This window comes from Dipodomys merriami, unplaced genomic scaffold, assembly GCF_024711535.1.
Source record: "Dipodomys merriami isolate MVZ:Mamm:240054 unplaced genomic scaffold, mDipMer1.0.p SCAF_3, whole genome shotgun sequence".
Taxonomy (NCBI): domain Eukaryota; kingdom Metazoa; phylum Chordata; class Mammalia; order Rodentia; family Heteromyidae; genus Dipodomys; species Dipodomys merriami.
In genome coordinates, this window is record NW_027204492.1 from 19,600,613 (window position 1) to 19,624,325 (window position 23,713).

At 39.0% G+C, this 23,713-nt stretch overlaps 1 protein-coding gene across 4 annotated transcripts in view; it reads right to left on the bottom strand.

Annotated features, from left to right (window-relative positions):
• Positions 1-400: 400 nt before the first annotated feature.
• Ocrl (OCRL inositol polyphosphate-5-phosphatase) overlaps positions 401-23,713 on the bottom strand; it is a 52,027-nt gene continuing 28,714 nt past the window's right edge. For 3 of the 4 annotated variants that reach the window (XM_070039754.1, XM_070039753.1, XM_070039751.1), the window contains 10 exons: positions 23,011-23,146; positions 16,539-16,649; positions 15,647-15,812; positions 15,156-15,391; positions 8,513-8,536; positions 5,452-5,568; positions 4,115-4,199; positions 3,070-3,197; positions 1,693-1,804; positions 401-1,492 (listed from right to left, as the gene is read on the bottom strand). In XM_070039754.1, the coding sequence (XP_069895855.1) occupies positions 1,368-1,492; positions 1,693-1,804; positions 3,070-3,197; positions 4,115-4,199; positions 5,452-5,568; positions 8,513-8,536; positions 15,156-15,391; positions 15,647-15,812; positions 16,539-16,649; positions 23,011-23,146 (1,240 nt within the window). In that variant the 3' untranslated portion in view covers positions 401-1,367. The remainder of the gene's footprint in view (positions 1,493-1,692; positions 1,805-3,069; positions 3,198-4,114; positions 4,200-5,451; positions 5,569-8,512; positions 8,537-15,155; positions 15,392-15,646; positions 15,813-16,538; positions 16,650-23,010; positions 23,147-23,713) is intronic. The other variant, XM_070039752.1, reaches the window with a different exon arrangement.

Genomic DNA, 23,713 nt, shown 5'->3' on the forward strand with positions numbered 1-23,713 from the left:
CTCTCCTTGAATGCATTAGAGGAGTCATGGAATAAATTCCTAAGATTGCACCAGACCCTGGACATTATGCTCCTTGCATACAATGCTAATAGGCAAAAATGAATCAACTTAGTGTGGGTTTAAAAAAAATGAGGAAAGAAGTTTCATCAGGCAGTTTTGCAGTCTGTGGCTGGAGGCCTGTATGTTATTCAGCAAATTAACTAATTAAAAAGGCTGTTCCACAAAGCTTCAATAAATGAAAAGCTTAAAGGGTCATCTAAGGTGAGAGAGGTAAGATGCATGGCAGGTCCCACTAGTCAGTCTCTTTTACACAGCACTGAATATAGTGACCGAGTGCCAACGAGTCTTTAAATCCTGTCTTGATGGGGCCAGATGTAGAGTCTAGAGTTAGCCCTGCTGAGGGAGGGGGGTGATGTCTGTGCTGGAGTATGTCAGAAAATTGCAGAAGGGGTTCCACAGTGGCCGACCTGAGGTGCGTAGACTCTCTCTTATACTGTACTGTAGATCCTAAATGGGAGATGGGTCCCCTGACACCCAGGATGGACCCTATACCAAATATGGATAATAAGCAGGACAGAGAGAAAGGAAACAGGACCTGTGAAGCATAAATGTACTCACTCTTGAAGTATGCAAAGTGTATCCCTTCCGATTGCGATTCTCACAAATCATGGGATGCCCTCTCTGTAGTCCCTAGTTATGTTACTAAATGTGACCTAAAACAAGACAATACGATTGCATTCAGGGTGGATTCACAAAAAGGCCAATGTTACAGTGACACATGGAGACCACTGTAGTACAAATACACAAATATATGTAATGGCCACATGTAGAAAATGATCTAATAACCACTGAGAACACTGAAGGAGTCACTAGCCTCACTTAAGCTTCCTTCAAGGTGATAGGATGAGTGGAAGGGAGTGCAAAGGAGTGATATGGAGAGGAGTGGGTCAAAAGTGCATTGAACAAAGGACTACAGACAAATCTGAGCTATAGCAAGTAGTGCCTATAGGCCTAGGATGGAAATACATCAGAATCTAGGCCTAGGGTACCAAGAACAATCATGACAGTTGGGTGGGAGGGCAACAAACACATCCCTGGGTAAAGGAGTGTAAATACAGACCTCTTTGCCTTACAAAGAAAAAAAACACAGAAACATCAAAATATGATAACTTTGGCTTGGCAATATATCTAGAAGTATTTTGCTCTGTACGATATGGTAAAGGAGAGATTAGGAAACTTCCTTCTGCATTATTAACCGAACTTGAGATTCTGCAAACGATCCTTTCTATGGAATAACTTTTCAAACCATTCTGAAATGCTTGGACCCCCAAGATCTTCCTCCTCTAGACTCTTGGGCAGGAAAACACTTAATCTTCATCACTCCCAAGCAGAAAGACCAGAAGGAACTGGATGGCTCGCTGGCGGTCACTTGTAGTCTGTCTTGATAGGAGGTTTGGTGGAGGCCTTAGGAGAAGACTAGTGAAAAGAGTAGCTAAAGGGTGAGAGAAAGAAAAAGGGAAACCTTTTGTCAGATAGGACTTGAGCAAAACCTCAGGGTTGGGAGGGGCAGAAGAGGACAGGGAGTGCAGGAGGGAAGTGACTGAGCATTCAGGAAGGTATATTATCAGGCACAAGCACACAGATTGTCCTCCACAAACACCCCTATGTAGCCATCTTGTGAAGCACCCTTACCGATCATATTGGCGTTGACGTTGTTGTATTCAGAGAATTTTAAGAGTTCCCGAAGGAATGCCATCAAGTAACGGAAAACATTTCTATGACATCTTGGAAGCTGGGAAATTATCTAGTTTTAAAAATAGGGAGGGAGTGGTGAGGAAAATAGGTGGAAGAAAGGAGTAAAAAGACCTTATAGTTGATGAAAAATAGCTTACAATCCAACCCTTATCGGTCCCTTTGTCATTACCCTCTACTGTTTTACTCACAACCCACATCATACTTGCCAAATTACAACTGTAAATATGAATGGTCATATTGTTTGGATTTTGTCTGTACAATGACAGTAATCACAGACTCAAACTAGTGTCTCACATGAAGGCATGATTTTATGTTCTTTTTCCCACCTCCTCATACAGGTAGGAAGCCAAGTTATCTGCCAATCTGAGTGGTTTTCTCTCCAATTCACTTGCCATTGATGGAGACCACCTTCCCATACTCACTAGTGTGATTCCTAGGTGTGATTCCTAGCTATTGTGCATCAAAACTCATTTCAAGACTAAATATAAACCAAGAAGAAATAGAAGGAAGGTTTCCAAAGGTCCCATACCCTTCTGGTACTGACACTCAGTCAGCATTCCACGTACAATCACTTTCACCACTTTTATCCCAAGGTTCAGATAGTTAACCTATTAGGTTTGCTGAACAGAGATTAGGCCAAGGGGAAAAGGTGGGAACGATAATAAGAAATAACACAACAAAAAACTCAAGAGTCTCAATTTTCTTTTCTTTTTTTTTTTTTTTTTGGTCCGTCGTGGGGCTTAAACTCTGGGCCTGTGTGCTGTCCCTGAGTTCTTCAGCTCACGGGAGCACTCTACCACTTGAACCACAGTGTCACTTCTGGTTTTCTGGTGGTTAACTGGAGATAAGTGTCTCACAGATGGGCTGAGAAGGTGGCTTTGTGGTAGAGTGCTTGCCCTGCATGCATGAGGCCCTGGGTTCTATTCCTCAGCACCACATAAACAGAAAAATCCATAAGTGGCACTGGCTTAAGTGGTAGAGTGCTAGCCTTCAACTGCAGAGCTGAGGGACAGTGCCCAGACCCAGAGTTCAGGCTCCATGACCAGCAACTACAAAAAAAAAAGAGTCTCACAGACTTTGCTGCCCAGGCTGGCTATGAACCACAATCCTCAGATGTTAGCCTCCTGAGTAGCTAGGATTATAGGTGTGAGCCACCAGGGCCTGGTTAAGATTCTCAACTCTTAATACTGGTATCCTGTTATGAATCAAAGACCCACGCTCAGCATATCATACAGCTGATGAACTGATCATTACTCATTGGGAGTAATGCGGGAAGAACTGCCTCAAAAACCTCCTTAGACCAATGAAACTCACCTGTCTGCAAATCCGAGGCTCATGAGCAGAATCAAGACATCGCTGATACAGCTCATAGCAGATGACCGGCTCTGGCAGGGCTTCCAGGAAAATGAGCAATGCTTCAGCTACAGAGTGATTACTGCCAGCTGTATCACCTTCAGTCAAGGGAAAGAGATTCCAAAAATAGGCCATGCAGAGACCTAACTGAATCTTTCTTCAGGAAGAACACCTCTATAATGAGGCTTTTCCTCCTTTTATTTGGGGCACACTGATCCTAATGGGGTTTGATATTTACTAGTCCAAGTACTCTACAGCTAAACTGTTATGAAACTGTTTGGTCCCTTTAGAGGTTTGGCCCAACTTCTCTCTTAAGGCCTGCTGAACAATAGTTTCCACTAGGTTGATCCTATAAACTTGCTGCCAGTATTTACCATCTTTCTCCCTACCCTTAGCACTGTACATGAAGGGGTGGGAGAGTAAATAGCTGGTCAAAGGAGAACAGTACCATTGCTGTGGCTGCTACATTTCACACTTATTCAAAGTTGTTGTTACTAGGCTGGGCAGTGGTTCCGCTACTCAGTCCTCAGTGAGGACTGATAAGATGGAGGCTAAAGGCTAGCAAAATTTAGCAAGACCTCATTTTAACCAATTAATTCAGGTATGATGGTGGACTCCTTGGCCCCAGTTACGGGGAGGTATAGGTAGGAAGATCATAATCTGAAGCCAACCAGGCTAAAATATGAGAATTCTATTTGAAAAATAACAAAAGAGCTAGGACATGGCTCAAAGTAGTAGTGTTATCTACCTATCAATATCAAGCACAAGATGTTGAGTTTAAAACCCCAGAACTGCCAATAAAAAAGTTGTTAGGTACTCCTCGATTCCTCTTACTTGAGTGGAAAGTCAAAATACCTATAGGGATTAAAAAACAACTAGATATTAGATAATTCTCACAAAAGGCAATTACAAAGAAAATATAGAAAAACAAAAATTAAATGTAGGTGAGAAAAGGAGTTTGTATATGTACCCATGTTGAATTCTAAGCCTTGGGTAGAAAGGATACGGATTATCTCTGGAATGCTGGTATCTAGACAATCAATGATCTGCTGTAACTCTTCCTGCATTCCAGGGGTTTGGAACAGGTCCTCCTACAAAAGAAGTCAAAATGAAGTGAACAAGGCACGATAATCACCTGAGATTCTGGAGATTGCCAGGGAATACAAGGACAGCAGGACGCAAAAGGAAAGAGTGTATGTATGTTAATGATTACAGATGAAGTATGAAAACAGCATTGTTTTCCTATAGCATCTCTGTAATCCATGTGAAATTTTATTTCAAACAAGAAAATAATCTTCACCCTTGAAAGTCTCTCCCTAAATATTTTTTGTGCTGGTACTAGGGCTTGAACTCAGGCCTGGGAGCTGTTCCTTAGCTTTTTTGCTCAAGGCTGGCATTCTCCTACTTGAGCCACACCTCCATGTCTGGCTTTCAGCTGATTAATTAGAGATAAGAGTCTTATGGACTTTTCTGCCTGAACTGGTTCTGTACCATTTTCCTCAGATCTCAGCCTCCTCAGTAGCTAGGATTAGAGGTGAGAGCTACTGGACCCTGGCTCTATCTATTTTTACACTTACTCTGCTTTCTTTCCCTGGGATTCTATCATTGGTATTCCTATTCTATATAGTCACCATAACTTCTACCTGTGGACCACCCACTGACTTCATTCTGGTGGCACATTTTAAATGTGGGAATCCACATGAGATCTGAGACTAAACTTTTCACAAGGCACTCTGCTAACTCTCTGGATTAAATGAAATGTGTGTACAGATTCTTCTTCAGTGGTTTGAGCCTATACCTGTAAAATAGGAAGCCAGGTGTTCCACTTAGAGCCTCTGGACAAGTTGGCAGAGTGCAAATAGCACAAAGACAATCAGATATAGACAGGATAGCAGGGGAAGAATAAATGGAATATTCATGATAAGTCTTGTTTTCAAGTGCTATTGGCCTTTATTTAGAAGGTTACAGAACATCACCCTTTAATTTAGTCCACCAGAGTTTTCTTTTCTGGGGGAATGATTAGGGGTAGAATGTGTTCTGATAAATTAAAAGTTGGACTTGAAGTATGTTTTGGACTTCAAAATCTGTAATGGCTACATGGCAGCTAAAGTAGGCATTACAGACTCAGGTACTCAGATGTCCACTGGGAAAGAATAAGGAATCAATCAGTAGGTATACCATGGTATTAGAGCACTCCTGTGGTATTAGAGACCATGGTATTAGAGTACTGCTGTGCGGAGGATGATTGGAGAAATTAAACACACTATGCTGATATGAGGTATCATAATTTCCTACAGGACTTGCATATACTCTGAAGTTTCAGGGAAGGTCTATTTCACTTACCTGTTGACAGGCACATCTGAATAAGTGATCTATTAGAAGCCAGATCTCCTTGGGGACCTGAAGGGGTCTCTCACTGGAACCTTCATCCAAGGGAACCATTTGAAGAAGGGATTTCTCCTAATAGATGAAAAGGGATGAGAATCAAAGGGATCTCAGATGATAGACCTAATTTCCTGGTACAATAAAATCCTCATCTCTTAAGACTTTCTTTTTCCTTTTCTCACTGGGGACATCCCTAACCGGAAGGTACTCAATATGATTTCCACAGTTAAAGGATCCTCTTTCTGAAATACTTCATCCACACATTAGGAACTCAGTTTAATTTATGGTATTTTTCATGTGAGTAGATTGTGTGTTGTAAATCCTTTCAAGGGTAACAAAGGACCAATGTTCCGGTGATACTGTCACAGTACAGTACACATACAAACAGTGAGTTTGGACCATTAAATTTTAATTGTCAGTAAAATTGTCTTTTAAAGGACCATGTTCACACTTAGGTTTCTGTTTGCTTTTAAATTACTCTTTCTTCAGGTCTTATCACAAACCTTACCATTTTCAGTGTTGTTTTAATTGAGGTTCTTTAGTACTCAGGGATTAAAGAAAAGTCTTGACATCAGACCTACATACATGAATACTTTAGGCTTGATATAATTTCTACTGTTAAGCCCTAAAATTTGTAAGTCTTAAGATCTGAAAATAACAAACTGAAATATAGCAGCTGAAAACTACAGTGTAATTCCAAGAGTTATTGTATAAATTAAAAGATTTCTAGAGGATTTTATTCCTTATACCTACCTTTCTACTATTTGTTAGTTTCTTCTGAAAGAACATAAGAGAAAAATCCAGACATGACATAAATTACATCAAATTCAAACTTGAAGATGGTTAGGAGATAAACTCAGTTTTCCCCTAGCACTCAAAGAAACCCAACCTAGTTATCTTATGTTTATGTACCAAAACAATATCAATATATGAAAAAGATATCCAAAATAGGCTGAAAGGTATCTGAAGGCAGCCTTCAGAAAAATCTTATGGGAGAAAACCATGATCTTATTTTTTTTTCCACACTCCTCTCTTTTCCACAACTTTAGAAGATATTTTTCCAACTGTGCACCCTGTAAATTCCATCCACAATCTCTAGTCATAAAGCTTTAAAGGGAAAAGAAATGAGCATTTCACTAACATCACAGTGAACATGTACACTACAGCAGCTTGGAAGTCTCTAATAAGCACTAATGACATTTTAAAGCCGCTGTGTCTTTCTACATGAAATAAAGAAGAAAAGGGGGTATAATAGCTGTTCACCCTGGAATGTCTCTCCCTAAATATTTTTTTGTGCTGGTACTAGGGCTTGAACTCAGGCCTGGGAGCTGTTCCTTAGCTTTTTTGCTCAAGGCTGGCATTCTCCTACTTGAGCCACACCTCCATGTCTGGCTTTCAGCTGATTAATTAGAAATAAGAGTCTTATGGACTTTTCTGCCTGAACTGGTTCTGTACCATTTTCCTCAGATCTCAGCCTCCTCAGTAGCTAGGATTAGAGGTGAGAGCTACTGGACCCTGGCTCTATCTATTTTTACACTTACTCTGCTTTCTTTCCCTGGGATTCTATCATTGGTATTCCTATTCTATATAGTCACCATAACTTCTACCTGTGGACCACCCACTGACTTCATTCTGGTGGCACATTTTAAATGTGGGAATCCACATGAGATCTGAGACTAAACTTTTCACAAGGCACTCTGCTAACTCTCTGGATTAAATGAAATGTGTGTACAGATTCTTTAGCAGATGCCTCCACATTTACCATATATAAATTATTCAGCACCAATTGATGTACTTTCAAAAAATCTGACATCCAACTGAAACTTTTCTTGTACTGAGGCATTAAAACAACACCAGGCACTTATGAACAGACAGAACATAGACTGTTCTTAACAGGAAAAGTCTGGAAAACAGCTGTCTCAAATCTTAATGGTTTAAAAAGGTTAATAAAATGTCAGTAGGTTATACACACTATCCATTTTCAAATTCACGTGTGGTAATACAAAATGTCATACTGTGTCTGTGAAGTCTTGAGAAAGTTATAATAAGAAATTTAAATTCCACAAATTATAATGCACTCTGACTTTCAAAGGGAAACCAAGACATTTTGCTTCTTTCCACAAGACACTACCTAATAAGCCTAGTCTTTGTAATGTCAATGCTAATAAAGCATAAAAACCGAGTATTATATCCACCATCAAAAATGCATTCCAATCCAACACATGGGGATGTCTTATGCTAGATACTTTATGAAAGTGCTGTAGGATGTTTACCAAACCCATGCACCTTTTCTTGTGTGGAGCCCAGAACTCTCCAGCTGAACATGGATGGGCTGTGAGAACTGTAATAGTTGCACTTCACTAGACACTCAGGAAACCACAGGGTTTTCAACCTTTGGGGGCCTTTGTATTATAAGAAGAAGAGTGAATCAAATGATCCCTGATGCTCTTATTTGGCTCCACAATTTTACTCCAAACTATTCTCGACTGTATGAATGTAGCCTTTTAGAAATTATTGTTACACTAACTCCAAATCACTCTCAATGCAACAGAAATGAAGGAGGCAGCTAAGTGGTACCTTCCCCCAATTCAGGAGCTGGAGATGTAGCTCAGTGTAGAGCCCTTATCCCATATATGCAAGGTCCTGATTTTAATTCCCCAGCACCAAACACATAAAAGATAGTTCTGTACTTATTTCTCAGCTCAAAAGTGTTAATCTGGCTGGGATATAGCTCATGCATTTGCTAGTATGCATGAGATGCTGGATTCTGTGAAAAAAAATACATAAATCTGGAACCTTGAGTTGTATTGCTTTTATGTACTTGGTCTCAATAACTTGACAAGCCTACAAACATTTTTCATATACTGTGAACATACTTAAAGGTAGCAGGGAGGATGATAAGGGATTCTCACCGCGTCAGAGGGCTCTGATAGGGGAAGGCCTAGGGACAAATTCCAGGACCAGAGTTAAGTGTTAATCAAGCACAAGGAAATTCTCAAGCAGCAATGGATTGCATTACCTTTTCTAGGAAGCTGTCTTCTTCCTGAGAGCAGCACAGGAGAAAAGTCATTGGCAGATAGAAAATTAGAATTAATTTACAGAATTAGAAACAGATCAGCATTAGAACTCTCTAGCTTCCTAGACACATATATTTTTAAAAGCTTTGGATTCCTCAAAAAATTAGGGCTTGAAAATGAAATATATTGCCCATATGCAAAGTTCTGTAATATATACATTGACTTTTTATGCAGTTTACTGAAAATATTACTCAACAAACACATAGGTGTTGTCTTATTTTGAACCTTCTGGCAGGTGCCAGCTGACTCAGCCAAATACCTACTGATGACACTTCCTGTTCTTCTGCTTCACTGTGTACCTCTTACCTTGCCCTAATGCCACCTCATTGGAAGAATGTGTCTGTGGAGCTGACAGTGGCCATTCAGAAGCAGATCCTTCCACCCAAGTTAGCCTCCTAATCAGTGCTCCAAGTGAGTTTCCACTTCCCCATAGTCAACTCCCTTCTGGTAGTCCTACCCCAGACTCTTCAGATTTGAAAACCCTTCTGAAATGTAAATGAATCTCATTCTAGGCCTTTGTAGATCAGAAAATCCATCATTTCACCTATTTTTGCTTTTCTCGTGGGTATAACAGATACAAAAGAGAAGCAGGGAAAAGGGGAAAGTAGGTTTATTGCTCAAAGTTGGGCTCTCTCAGTTGAGCCACAGCTCTACTTTCAGCTTTTTGGTGATTCACTGGAGATGAGAGTCTTGTAGACTTTCCTGCCTGAGCTGGCTTCAAACCATAATCCTCAGATCTCAGCCTCCTAAGTAGCTAGGATTATAGGTTTAAGCTACCAGTGCCTGGCTTCATTGAAAATTCTATATGGAATGAAAATAGTCAGGGCTGGATATTTGGCTCAAGTGGCGTAAGCTATCAAATTAGTAGATAGGCAGGGGATATAGCTCAGTGGTGGCGTGCTTATCTGGTATGTGTGAGGCCCTGGGTTCAATCTCCCGCATCCCAAGAAAAGGAATGGATTAAAAAAAAAAAACTGTAAAGAATTTTTTTAAAAAGTATCAAAAGGACCAATTAAGTACTGATGGAGAGCAGGAAATTTTCATTGATACTTTACTCTTCTGGGTACAAGCATTAAGTAGATGTAAAGAATATTTTATCCAACACTAGTCCCAATTTTGTAAACAGTAATATCAGTAAACTGCCAGAATAAAAAGCCTACTAGAGTGATTCTACAATAATTAAAATCTATTTAGTTCAATGATCTTTAAGAAAAGGTAGAAATGACTGGTTTTTTTTTTTTTGCAAAAAGCTATGTGATGTTCACATTAAAAAAGTGAAAGGGGAAGCAAATTCCCCAGCGAGGCAACAATGGTACATCACAAATGCAATGCAAATCATTCTTTACCCCAGCCTGTATTCTTGGAAGAAGAATGTTTCTAGTAATAAATGCAGCTAAAATAATAAAGTAGTTATTTAGACATGGGAGATTAGAATTTTAAAATAACCTCCCCCCAAACTGAATAGAAACTGAAGTTTTCTTTTTTTTTTTTGGATCCGGTTGTGGGGCCTGAACTCTGGGCCTGGGCACTGTCCCTCAGCTCTTCAGCTCAAGGCTAGCACTCTACCACTTGAGCCACAGCTCCACTTCTGGCTTTTTTCTTTTTGCTTATGTGGTGCTGAGGAATAGAACCCAGGGCCTCATGCATGCAAGGCAAGCACTCTACCACTGAGCCACCTTCCCAGCCCGAAACCGAAGTTTTCAAAAGCATTAGTTCGTATAATATAACTAACCATACTTTTTTTTTTTTTTTTTTTATCGGTCATGGGGCTTGAACTCCGGGCCTGGGCGCTGTCCCTCAGCTCTTCAGCTCAAGGCGAGCGCTCTACCACTTGAGCTACAGCGCCACTTCCGGTTTTCTGGTGGTTTATTGGAGATAGGAGTCTCACGGTCTCTCCTGCCCGGGCTGGCTTTGAACCGCGATCCTCAGATCTCAGCCTCCTGAGTAGCTAGGATTACAGGCGTGAGCCACCAGCGCCCGGCCTAACCATACTTTTAACAGGACAAGAAATAAGTGGTCAGATCAGTAAGGCAAAGTAAACAGTAAGTAAAGTGATTCAATAGGGGTGAATTCATCACCAAGTTATTATTGGTTTTTATATCCTTCTAGTCAATATGCTCCCAAGCCATTACAGTTATCCAGCTCTCAAATATTTTCATATTTATATTTAACCCAAAACCTATAACCAGATCTGACAGTTCTATAAGCAACACCAGAATGTTCCTTCTAACACATCACTTTATAACCTCATGCTAATCTTCAAAGCCTTCTGAAACTTCTGAAGCTGTCCTCAGTCTCAAGCATAAGCTCATATGCTGACTTCAATATTATCCATGGCCTACTCCCATCTTATAGACTCAGAATCACAAGTTCTCATCCTTATTTTTCAGTCATTCTAGAGAAATCTTAACATATTTCATATATTGTCTTTTCACTTTGACTTTTCTACCCTTTATTGAAGATGTCCCTTTTGTATACATATTTCTTAAGTACTTGGCCTTGACTGAAAATACTATCATCAAGCCCAAATTGTTTTTCTAAATTATTTTATTCATATGTACTATACTTACTTCGAGATCATGTTAATGTTATATGCATCACATTTCATTAATAAAAATAGGCCGGTTCTGACAGTGATTTTTACATAGATTAGCTCATCAATCAATAGATTTTTTATAGCATATAAGGGCTGGAGTAAACAATCCTTATATAGAAAGATCTATTGTTCATATAAATTTCAAGCTCCAGCACATTCATTTTAAATTACTTTCCAAAACATTGACACAGCAAATACAGTGGATGTTAGTCAGTAAAGATTGATAATGCTTGGGTCATCTCTAGCCAACTGTTCTATTAACTGCGATTTGGAATTTAGCTATATGGCATAAGCAAGTATACTTAAAAATTATTACTATTATTAAGACGTTGTATGGAAGGGCTACTATTTCATAAGTCAGATAATAAGTACATTTCTTTTTTTTGACAATGTCACCCTTTCCTTTAATTTCCCTCAGTTTCTCCCTCCCATCCCTGCTCTTGGTCTTGGGGCTTGAACTCAGGGCCTAGGCGCTGTCCTTGAGCTTTTCTGCTCAAGGCTAGTGCTCTACCACTTGAGCCACAGCTACATTTCCAGCTTTTTTGGTGGTAAATTGGAGATAAGAGTCTCACAGACTTTATTGCCTGAGATGGCTTTGAATCATGATTCTTAAATCTCAGCCTCCTGAGTTGCTAGGTTTACGGCATGAGCAACTAGAACCTGGCTTCACCATAATATAGGACATATTACAAGAGAGGATAGGTAGCACTATTAATGGTATTGTGTCATAAGATCTGAAATAGCATCTTGGTTCTTAGAAAAAAAAAAGACAAACATTAGGCCTAAAAAAGTGTTCAGGCCAGGTACCAATGGCTCACGTCTGTAATCCTAGCTACTCAGGAGCTGAGATCTGAGGAGCAACAGTTCAAAGCGAGCCTGGGCAGGAAAGTCCCTGTGAGACAACCACTCAAAAACCAGAAGTGTCACTGTGGCTCAAGTGGTAGAGCACTAGCCTTGAGCTGATAGAGCTCAGCAATAGCGCCCAGCCCCAGAGTTCAGGCCCTATGACTGACCAAAAAAAAAAAAAAAATCAGAAGGTCAAAAAAAAGAGAAAATTAACCACCATAATGCAGGAAGCACAGATGTGGCTCAAGAGTGGTAGAGCATTAGCCTTAAGGGAAGAAAAAACTCAGAGGTAAGGCCCAGACCCTCAGTTCAAGCCCTTATGGACTTGAACATACAAAATATTAACAAACAATCAGAATTTAGGAAGTAGAATGGCATTGACTTGGCAACTGTATGGAACTCTTTTAAAAATAAATGGCTTTATTTCCAGCACCAAAAAGAGGGACTGATGGCATTAAAGGATTTTTCCCTTTAATTTCTGTACCCTAAAAGAGATTAGATAGACCTCACCAGGTAGACTACACAAACCCAGATTGTATTTTGGCCTAAAAAAGGCTATGAAAGGACTGGGGATATAGTCTGGAATAGGGCTATTGCTTAAGCATAAACAAGTCCTTGGCATCAACACTTCGATTTATAAAAAGCTATAAAAGAAATTATGAGTTCAATTAGAAGACTAAATATTATCAAATAGCACTGGGATTACTGGTTTTCATGTTTGATTTTGTGAGACAGTGTCTTAGTAGCTCAGCTACCTAAGAACCCACTGTGTGGCCTAGGCTGGCTTCAAATTTGAGTTCCTCAAGTCTTTGCTGGGATTCCAGGAGAACACTATCATGACTGTCTAGATAACTGTTCATCTTTTCAGGTGTAATATTGGTGGTATGTATATGTGGGATTTATCCTTTTTCTTAAGAGATTCAGGCTGAAGTATTAAGTGGTAAGCTGATATGCTAATACCATTTAATTTCAAATGGCACAACAAAAATATGTTTTTTGTTCATATGTATGTACGGTGTTCAGGGGTTCACTGTATTGTTCTTTTGTTTCTTTTCCCACATATTTATCACTTCTCATAAAAAAAAGTTGATGTTAGGGCAATGAACCCCAAGATAAGTATTCAAATGTTTTTTTGTTTTTTTCCTTTCATGCAATTGTTTCTAACATATTTATAAGATGACTTCTATGTTTCTTTGTATGTCCCTCCCCCATGGTATAACCCACTTTTCACTGTATTTGATGTCGGTATAATTTGTGGAGGAGAAGGAAAAAAACAAATCGTTGAACTAGGGATACAGGTAGACCCATTGCAACAATGAGATGTACAAGTCATTATGTCAAAAACAAACTTTACAACTTTGGTGGGGGGTAGGGGGAGGATTGGGTGGGGGGAGGGGGAAGTATGGGAATGGATGGGAAGGGGAAACAAAGAGGAGGCAACAATGCTTGATAAGAAATGTACTCGTTATCTTGCCCATGTAATTGTAACTCCTCTGTACAGTATTCTCACAATAAAAAAAATAAAAATAAAGCTAGGACAAGCCTGGCACTGGTGACTCACGCCTGTAATCCTAGCTACTTAGGAGGCTGAGATCTGAGGATCACGATTCAAAGCCAGCTGGGGCAAGAAAATCTATGAGACTTCCAATAAACCCCTAGAAAACTGGAAGTGGCATTGTGGCTCAAGTGGCAGAGTGCTGGCCTTGAGCTGAAGAGCTCAGGGACAGCTCCAGGGCCCAGAGTTCAAGCCCCACAACTGACCCCCTCCCCCCCAAAAAAGCTGGGACAAGGACATCCAGGAAATGATGTTTGAGATAAAGGGATGAAGGTACAAAAATAAACCATCATTCTAAATGTATAATAAAAGAGGAAACACTAAATTTGAAAGACAGAAAAATATGGTGGAAGAAGAAAAAACGATGATAAGATACAACAGAATAGCAGGATATGAATTTCTGAAGAAAATAACTTTTTCTCAAAGGTAAAATACTCAGTCTTGAGGACTCTAGGGAAACAAGTATAACTCTAAGAAAAGAATGGTAATGACTGGACTCAAATGCTTTCATCTGCTATCTGAGTCACAGCTAAAACAATTCCATGGCAACCGAACAGATCACACCCAGACAAGCCAGCAGCCTGCTCTCTGTACTAGCCCTCCCTGCTATAACTGTTTGCCTTGGCTGGGCCAAAAAGATCAAGAATACTAGTGTTAACTATAATATGTGGCTAATACTTCACCTCATTTTCTTTGGTAAAGACCAAGAATATACTTCTATAACCCCAAAAGTACTGCATACAACCCAATAATAGTTTCACTTAGAATAAGGTTTTTAATATGATGAACTTGTTATTAAATCAACTGTGTGATACTGAAAATAATACACATTTTCCTCATGAGGACATCACCATTATAACCTGGCTTGGGGGAGTGGCAACAAAATCACCATCCTTTCCTTATTTGAGTCACATTAAATGAATACTAAGCCTCAAAACATGATAACTATGTGGGATTCTGATTAAATGTATAACCCTTGAGCTCCTAACCTGATATCATTATTGATGCCAGAAGTGCATGGCAGAGAAACCTGTACTTGTAAGAAGTACCTCCAAGGACTGTATGCAGGTACTTCAGGGTTCCACTATTGGTCTAGGTCCTCATAAACAGTGAACTTTTCCTGTGATTAGATATAATGTAATATATAGAGAAATAATAGAGGAGTCAGAAACTCTGGGTGATAGATTGGTCACTAGCTTGTCTTTTTTTTTTTAAACTTATTTGTCTTTAGGTAAGTTAATGTCCTTATGCCTATGTTTTCTCACATGCTTAATGAGGATATTACTGCACCACACACACTCTGCCTAACATACATGGCAATTTATACAGAATGACTCAAGAGTAGGAAAATAAGTAAGCATTATTCCTTCAAAGGGAAATTTTAATATTACGTAGTGAGTTTAATATAATTATATTCCCAACTAGAGCTAACTACAAATTAGCCTCTCAGGCTTAATCTAAACAAAGCAGTATTAGAATAAAGTGATTCTTCCATAGCATGTAACAGTTCCCATGTCCAAAAGAGAGAGTGAATAATGAAGTCATTACTTAAATATTATGAAAATTGTATGTAAAGGGTGCTTCTTACCAAGTCTATGAGTTTGGTGACAGGAACTTCTCGGATTGGTCTTTTCATTCGGCACAAAGCCTCTAAAGATGTGCCAAAACAACTTGGGAGGTAATTTCCACTGATGGTCAAGAAGTAATCTTTGCCTCGATCCAGATGAAGTACAAGAATATCTTCAATCTTATCTTCCCCTGAGTTCAAGATGGTCACGGAGTCCTTGCTGACATATACATCAAGAGAAATGTCCACTGTCTCATCTGAAATGTAAGAGATAATATATAGTAAGACAGAAACTTCCAATGGAAGTGCAAAATGGTTATGAGAATTAACAGAACTAGTGTCTTCTAAAAAAATCACCAAGCAATAAAGGAGAAGAGTTTGGACACCCAAAAGAGATATCACCAAGAATATGACAGTGACAGTGAGACATGTGGTTAGAAAACAAGAAGTTAAATCAAGGGGGTGGAAATCTTCAGATGACAGTCAGAGACAATGGTAAAGGAAAAACTCACTTGGCTCCAAGTAGCCCTCAAAAGGTTCAGCCCGAAGCCATGGCTTGCAGTACTGGCTGTCATTAAGCTTAGGGATGAAAGAAAAATGGCAGGGAACCTGTCCATTGTTGCTGATCTGGAACTTCTCCTTATGTAGCTGTCGAAACTTCACATTCTCAAACACAAACTGGGGAGTAACAGACAAACACACCATGCATCACTAGTAGGGGAAGTCAGTCAGTTGGATTATTCCATATAGAATATGAATAAAGAATAAGATAATTACTAACCAGACAAATAACTGCCATATGCACACACTGACTAAGTCAACTCCATACCATCAACTTTTCTACATAATAAAAGTCAGACCATAGAGGAGTTAGGTGGTTCTTCTTCCTTCTCTAAGCAACTCAGATTGCTCCTGGGATCCTAATAGTGTGATACAACCTTGGTCCAGGGCATTCATTCTATAACCAAGTCCATGGGCCCTGAGATACAAATTACTCAGCAAGCCTGAAATATTGAATAAGAGTGACTAGCTTAATGTTGGCCTTGAGCTAAAGAGCTGAGGGACAGCGCCCAGGCCCAGAGTTCAGGCCCCATGATCGACCAAAAAAAAAAAAAAAAAAAGACTAGCTTGAGAGCTTACTAGGTATAAAGCACTGTTCTAAGAGTTTCACATGTATTAACTCATGTAATCTGCACAACAGCTCCTTAAGCCAGAAAAGCAAGCTAATCGAAGTGAATAGAATACTTTCTGTGTCTGCTAAATAATAGTGCTGGAACAGAACAGAGGCAGTGTGATTCCAGCTTACATGGTCTTAGTTACTTTGCCTTGATTCCTTTTCTAAATAAGTTTCCTATATGCTAGCCACCAAGGACAGTAGAGATGTGGCTATGTATTTTTGCTCACCTCCCTCCTGCTGAGCTCTAAAGAAGGAAGGAAGTCATTTTCCATTCTGTCCATGATTCGTACAATATCTTCAAAGACTTTCCGATACCTCCGTTCATCCACAACCTTCACCTAAAAGAAAATGAACCCTCTTTTCAGTATATATACACCTAGCTCATCTCCCTTTGGCATTATCTATTTAAACCTGATTATTAGAGGAATCATTTAAAATAAACAGGTGCGAACAACGTCCTCCACAACTTTTAATAGTTTGCTTCATCCACAACATTCACCTGCAAGAAAACAGATCCTTATTTAGTCTTTCAACTTTCAACTTCTCTTAAGAGTCTCTAACAATTAAAAAGTTACAATAGCAAACATAAGCCAAATTAATAAACACTAGAAACATATACTTAAAGGTAAGGCTAACTGGATAAAAACTAAATGTCTGAGTTAAGAAGCATGGTAATAATAAATATTTGGACTGGACACTGGTGGCTCAAACCATGCCTGGACAGGAAAGTCTGTGAGGCTCTTATGTCTAATTAACCAGCAATAAAAGCCAGAAGTGGAGCTACAGCTCAAGAGGTAGAGCACCTGTGGCCTGTGTCCAGGCCCTGAGTTTAAACCCCACTACCTGCACAAGAAAAAGAAAATATTTTGGACAAATAATTTTGTTCCATTATTAAGACATTTGGCACTGGAGAAAATATGATGATAGTGGTAAAAATGATTTTTTCACATTGCATAAAATGACTATGTGAAAATATACTTAACAATTGTCAGAAAGGAGTGAAATTGTAGAAAATGGGATTAAAACACTGAACTCCATTAGCTGCTATGTGCAATGCCAAAAATCATATCATAATAGCAAAAGTATGTTATGTTAGTAAATGGAACCTGTGGCCCTTTTAGAAGATGGCTGCAATAGGGAGGGAAGGGATGGTAGGGGAAAAACAAAGGAGGAGGTAACAATACTCATGTAAGGTAATGTAACCCCTCTGGTACAGTATTTTTACAATAAAAATATATACAAAAAAAGAAAATGGCTGACAAAATGTCATAGACTAGAGTAAAACCATGACAACAAACAGGCCATCTAGACTTTTAACAGATCCAAAAATTTCCTACCTGATACACCCATGTTTTTTTAAACATTAAAATATCATACAAACCAATACCAAAAATGAATATAACTAACCTAACATTTTAAGTTGAAACATGAGTTTTCTTCTTAGAATAGAAAACGTTACAAAAATGCATGTTAAAAAATCCAGAAGCCAGATGCCAATAGCTCATGTCTGTAATCCTAATTACTCAGGAGGCTAAGATCTGAGGACTGTAGTTCAAAGCTAGCCTAGGTAGGAAAGTCCATGAGACTCTTATCTCTAATTAACCACCACCAAGCCAGAAGTGGAAGTGTGGGGCTAAAGTGGTACAGTATTAACTGTCAATGAAAAAACACACACACATACACAAACACACACACACACTCAGAAAGAAAAGAGTGTAAACCAGATGTGGAAAATAGAACATCAAAGTTGAGCCAAATAGACATTTGCACCATAATGCTTAGAGAACTGAGGATCACTTTTTAATTATTTTTAAGTAGTTTAATAGGTTTTATTTCAACGTTAGTTCATAACACATTTTGACCAGTTACACCCTTTAGATGAATTTTATATTACAAAAAAGTAACTTTTTATTTCAAACAGTATTTTACACATACTTTCTCATTTTCACATTCTGCAAGGCTATGTAAAGAGCAAAGTATATTCTGTCAATTGAGAACACTGAGATACAAAAGATCAGTTTAGCCAGGTGCTGGTGGCTCATACCTTTAATCCCAGTGGCTAAGATCTGAGGACTGCAGCTTAAAAGCCAGCCTGGGCAGTAAAATCCCAGGAGATTCTTTATCTCCAATTAACAACCAGAAAATGGAAGTGGAGTTGTGGCTCAAAGTGGTAGAGCACTAGTCTGAAGTGCAAAAGCTCAGGGACAGGGCCCATGCCCCACGACTGACAAAATAAAGTATCAGTTTACTTGCTCACTGCCTTAGTTAATACCAAAGTGACATCTGGACCACTTACTATGTTCTTTCCAAAGTCTCACTTATGACACAGAATCAACCTAAATAAATCTTAAAATCACAGGTGCCTAAGCCTAATCACAATCTTGAAGGATGTGGCTCATGTATCTATACATTTTTTTCAAAGGTCTATAGACAAATTTTATATCCATTGAAATCTGAGAATTTCACAGTACCAAGGGCAGGGGTGGAACCCTATCTCAGCTTAATCTAAGCCAGACCACAACATGTTCTTCTGAAATTAATTAGCCACATAACATTTCCTCCTATGCTGTCAGTCATTGGTGTCAATGATGTTGAAAATATATGTGGTTTTTAAAGCCTCTAATCATAGTATGCCCAAGACTCCAAAATCCGAAGTGGTTACTCAATAAAAGCAAACTTTTTCTCAGTGGTTAACATAATTCTATGACATACTAAGGATAATGGGGGAGCAACAAAGAATTTTGCCACCAGATAGATTCTCATTTCAGAACAGGAAACTACCAATAAAATTAGGTATTCAGAAAAAAGCACAATGAGCTAGATCTTTAGATACTATGGTTAGCTCTCTAAGACAATTACTGAACGTTAAAAAGAAAGATTGAACAGCTCAGTCAGTAGAGCATCAGACTTTCTTTTTCTTTTGCTGATCTTGGGGCTTGATCTTTGGGCCTGGGCACTGTCTCTGGGCTCCTTTTGGTCAAGGATACCACTCTATCACTTGAGCAGATTCTGGCTTTTTCTGTTATTAACTAGAAATACGAGTCTCATGGACTTTCCTGATTGGGCTGGCTTTGAACTGTGATCCTCACATCTCAGCTTCCTGAGTAGCAAGAATTACAGGCATGAGCCACCAGCACCTGGTGAACATCAAACTTTTAATCTGAGGGTCCTGATTTCAAGTCCCAGTTTTGGTAGGAAGACTGATTATCTTTAGGTACAGGCACTGGTGGCTCACATATGTGATTCTAGCTACTCAAGAGGCTGAGATCTGAGGTCCACAGTTCAAAGCCAGCCTGAGCAGGACTGCTGAGACTCATCTCTAATTAATCACCAAAAAACTGGATGTGGAGTTGGAAGTAGTAGAATGCTAGCCTTGAGCACAAAACCTCAGGGTCAGGCACCACAGAACCAGCACTAAAACAACAACAATTGTGGAGAGGAAGGGAAAATAAATCGCTTAAATAGGGATACAGGTGGAACCATTGCAACAATGAGATGTACAAGTCTTTATGTCGAAAAACAAACTTTACAACTTTGGCTGGGGCGGGGGATGGGAAGAGGAAACAAAGGAGGAGGCAATAATGCTTGTTAAGAAATGTACTCATTACCTTGCCCATGTAATTGTAACCCCTCTGTATGGTATTTTCACAATAAAAAAACCAATAACAACAAAATAAAAATAAATAAAAAATGTTTAAAAAGGAATGTCACGGAGGAACACAGAAAGGCATATGGAGAAGTCTAAAGCTGCACCTTACAACAGAATAGCAACTAGCCACATATGGATGTTTAAATTAAAATTACTACAGATTACACACCATTAAAATTCAGTTGTCAGTCTCATTAGCTGCATTTTAATAGCTAGCACAGGTAGAAGCCACTAGACCGGACAGCACAACTACAGGATATTTCTATCATCACAGAAAGTCATAGTAAATAATGGTGGGAGTTTTCTTGGTTGGGGAGTAATGGTTTAGGAAATTAAGAGATAAGAGGGATTGAACTTTAGTCTTCACTGTAAATTCCATTTAGATCATTAAAGAAAATATTCTTCTAAATTGATGCATAATTTAAAAATTAATAACTAAAAGAAAATCCTCTTTTAAAGATAGAAGCTAGAATGCAGTGGCTCAAGCCCATAATCCAGAGATCAATGAGATTATGGTCCTAGGCCATCCTGGTCAAAAAAGTTCATTAAATCCCATTTGAACAACAAAAGCTGGGCATAGTGGTATACACCTGTCATTTTAGCTGCTGTGGAAAACATAAATAGGAGGATTGCAGTTCAGGCCAGTGTAGGCAAAAATTGAGACCTTCATATCAAAAATCACCAGAAGTTGGGTGATGATAGGTCATACATATAATCCTAGCTACCCAGGAGGCTGAGATCTGAGGATCACAGTTTAAAGCTAGCCCAGCCAGAAAAGTTTGAGAGACTCTTATCTACAGTTAACCAGCAAATAGCCAAAAGTGGAGGTGTGACTTAAGTGGTAGGGCCCTAGCCTTCAATAGAAAACATCAAGTGAGAGAATTGAGGCCCTGAGCTCCAGCCCCAGTACTGGTAGAAAAAAATCACTACTGCAAAAAGATCTGGAGTACTTGCCTGGAAAGTATGAAGCCCTGAGTTCAAATCCTAATAGCCACCCCAAATAAACAATTTTTAAAAGGTGCACAAAAATATATGAAAAGCCTAGGGGAAAAAATTGGTGCTGCTAAGGATTGAACTCAGAGCCTGATATTTGCCAGGCAAGCACTCTACCTCTTAAGTCATGATCAAGACCATGCCTGGAATGAAATTAAGTATTCTACTGGGAGCTATGGAATAATGTGGATGGAGCATTTAAAAACATTTTAAGATTTCAAACAAAAATACAAACAAACAGAAAATCTAAGCATAGTTGATTAAACAAGGGAGGTTGATGTTTCAGGAAAGACATCCTCTTAAAATGGATTAAGGTAGTCTCCAAGTCTAAACTAGAAATAGGCTAAAAGTAGCATCTGAAGGCATATTAGTCAATGAGTACCTTAGAACTATAGGGACATGGGAGGGTGGTGGAAAAAGCACAGGATTAGTTGTTAAACAGACTTAAGATAGAGATCTCAGAGAAGGAGTTTAAAGTCCCTGGTTCTCTATCTGCTTATTTGTTGAAGGGAAATAGTTAAGTCAAAGTGTTATTGTGGGGAGTAAAGGAGATGTGTGCAAACTGCCTAACACCACACCTCCTGGCACACAGCTACTACTAGCTGCTCTATGAGGAGTGCTTACTATTATTGATCACTATGTTTTAAAATTTCAAAACAAGTTCTGGGGTTGTAGGTCAGTGGTAGAGTACATACTTAGCATGCACAAAGCCATAGATTTAATCTCTAATATTGCAGGTTTAGAAAGTCTTCACAATACAAAAATCTCCAAAAAATAAAGCTGCTGTTTATCATGATAAAATTTAAAATATATTCTGAGGCCAGAGTTTTGTTCCTCAAGGAAAAGCTTTAAGCCATTTTTCTTTAAAAGACAATCAAAATAAGATACATGGGTGATACCTATCTCAGGAAGCCCCCCTGACATATACACTAGAGGAAAGAAATCTACCCTGTATGTCTCTGTACATCTTAAGTTGATAATCTTCACAAGTAGGTATCATTATTACACATACTTTATAGAAAGGAGAACAAGGCATACAAGTGTTACATACATTGTCCATGGTAAGAACATTACAAAGTGGAGGAGCTGAAATGCAAATCCAAGCAGTCTACTGCAATGTTCATTCTACTAAATAGTATACTAGATGTTATCTGGCAGACAACATGACCGCAAGTATGGAAAAATCCATGAGAAATAACATCAATATATTGGTTTTAACAAGCAAGATTATAAGCCATAATATGCACACCAATGACAGTTAATACAACCTGAAAAAATCCTTATCCACAACAGAGTCAAAACATTAAACAACTGGTCATTAGCTCAGCCCAAGATGTAAGCAAATTAAGGAAAATCTTCAAACCTTTTGCTCCTGGGTAAGAAGACCTCACTGTAGTAGGTGACACTCTTATAGTAATGTGCAAATTGTGTTATATTCTCATTATTCTGTGCACATGCTCTAGCTTGCAAACACATTCCCCCTCTTGGTGCTTCTCTTCATTACCAGCTAACTGATGAAAAATTACTTATCTTTGAAAAGACAGCTTCTTTTTTGTGTGTATGTGCCAGTTCTGGGTTTTGAATTCAGGATCTTGAGCCACAACTCCACTTCTGGGTTTTTTTTGTTTGTTTGTTTTTGGTAGTTCGTTAGAGATAAGATTCTCATAGTTTTCCTGCCTATGCTGGCTTCAAACTGTGATCCTCAGATCTCAGCCTCCCGAGTAGCTAGGAATACAAATGTTGAGCCACTAGCACTCAGCTGAAAAGGTAGCATCTAATACTCTTTCAGGCTACTCACTTTAAGAGGCTCAGGTTATCTCACCCAACCACTATGTACCATGAGAAACTTCTGTCATTAGAAGCCTGACACATGAACAGAGTTAAGGACAACATTTGGGAGAATCTAGGGCACTCAATCCTCAACCTTACAAATGATCATTTAGTTACAGACTATTGGTAGCTCACTACATTACTACTCCATTCTGAGTCTAAATAATGCTCTAGAAATAAGTATAGAAATAAGTACTTAACACACAGATGAATGAAAAAGTGTTTACCCCAATATGGAAGAGAGCACTGACGGGCTTGTGGTCACTAGTTTTCAGTTCCATGTGACTCCGATAATGAAGCTGATTAATATTTGTTCCTCTCCACAAAATTCGGTCACACCACGCTGGGACCCGACACTTACCACTGTAAATAAAGAAAAGAGTTATAAAGAGATCATAAGACAAAAGAACATAGTAACATAAGCTGGTTTAGATCTGGGTTATGCCCTCCAGCTATATGCTCCCATGAACTATGAATTCCTTCTTAAATTATCTTTCTCCTTACATTGCAAGCTCTATGAAGGGACTGTGTCTGCTTGTCTGCTGTTGAACACCTAGCACCCGGTAAATAATTATGTAATAAAGGACTCAGTGGTCATCTTAAGATTAGGGCCACACACACACAGCACCTTCATAAAGCGCTCACATCAGGATTCTATTCTCATCATTTCCTCTTCCTTTGCTCTATGAACTACAGTGACACTCTACAACAGACAGCTAATCAGGTCTAAAAATTTAATCCACTATTCCTAGACTAGATTAATGTCTGGATTAATCTACTTTCTTGGATGCGGATGAACTAACATCCAGGCTTGCAGATCTGAGCAAAGAACGGTCTATAGAATACCAAGGATAGGACAAAACCTGTGCTATTATAATAACCAAGCCTTGTAAGCCCGATCTAGAAAGTGAACAATCAGTAGCTATTCGG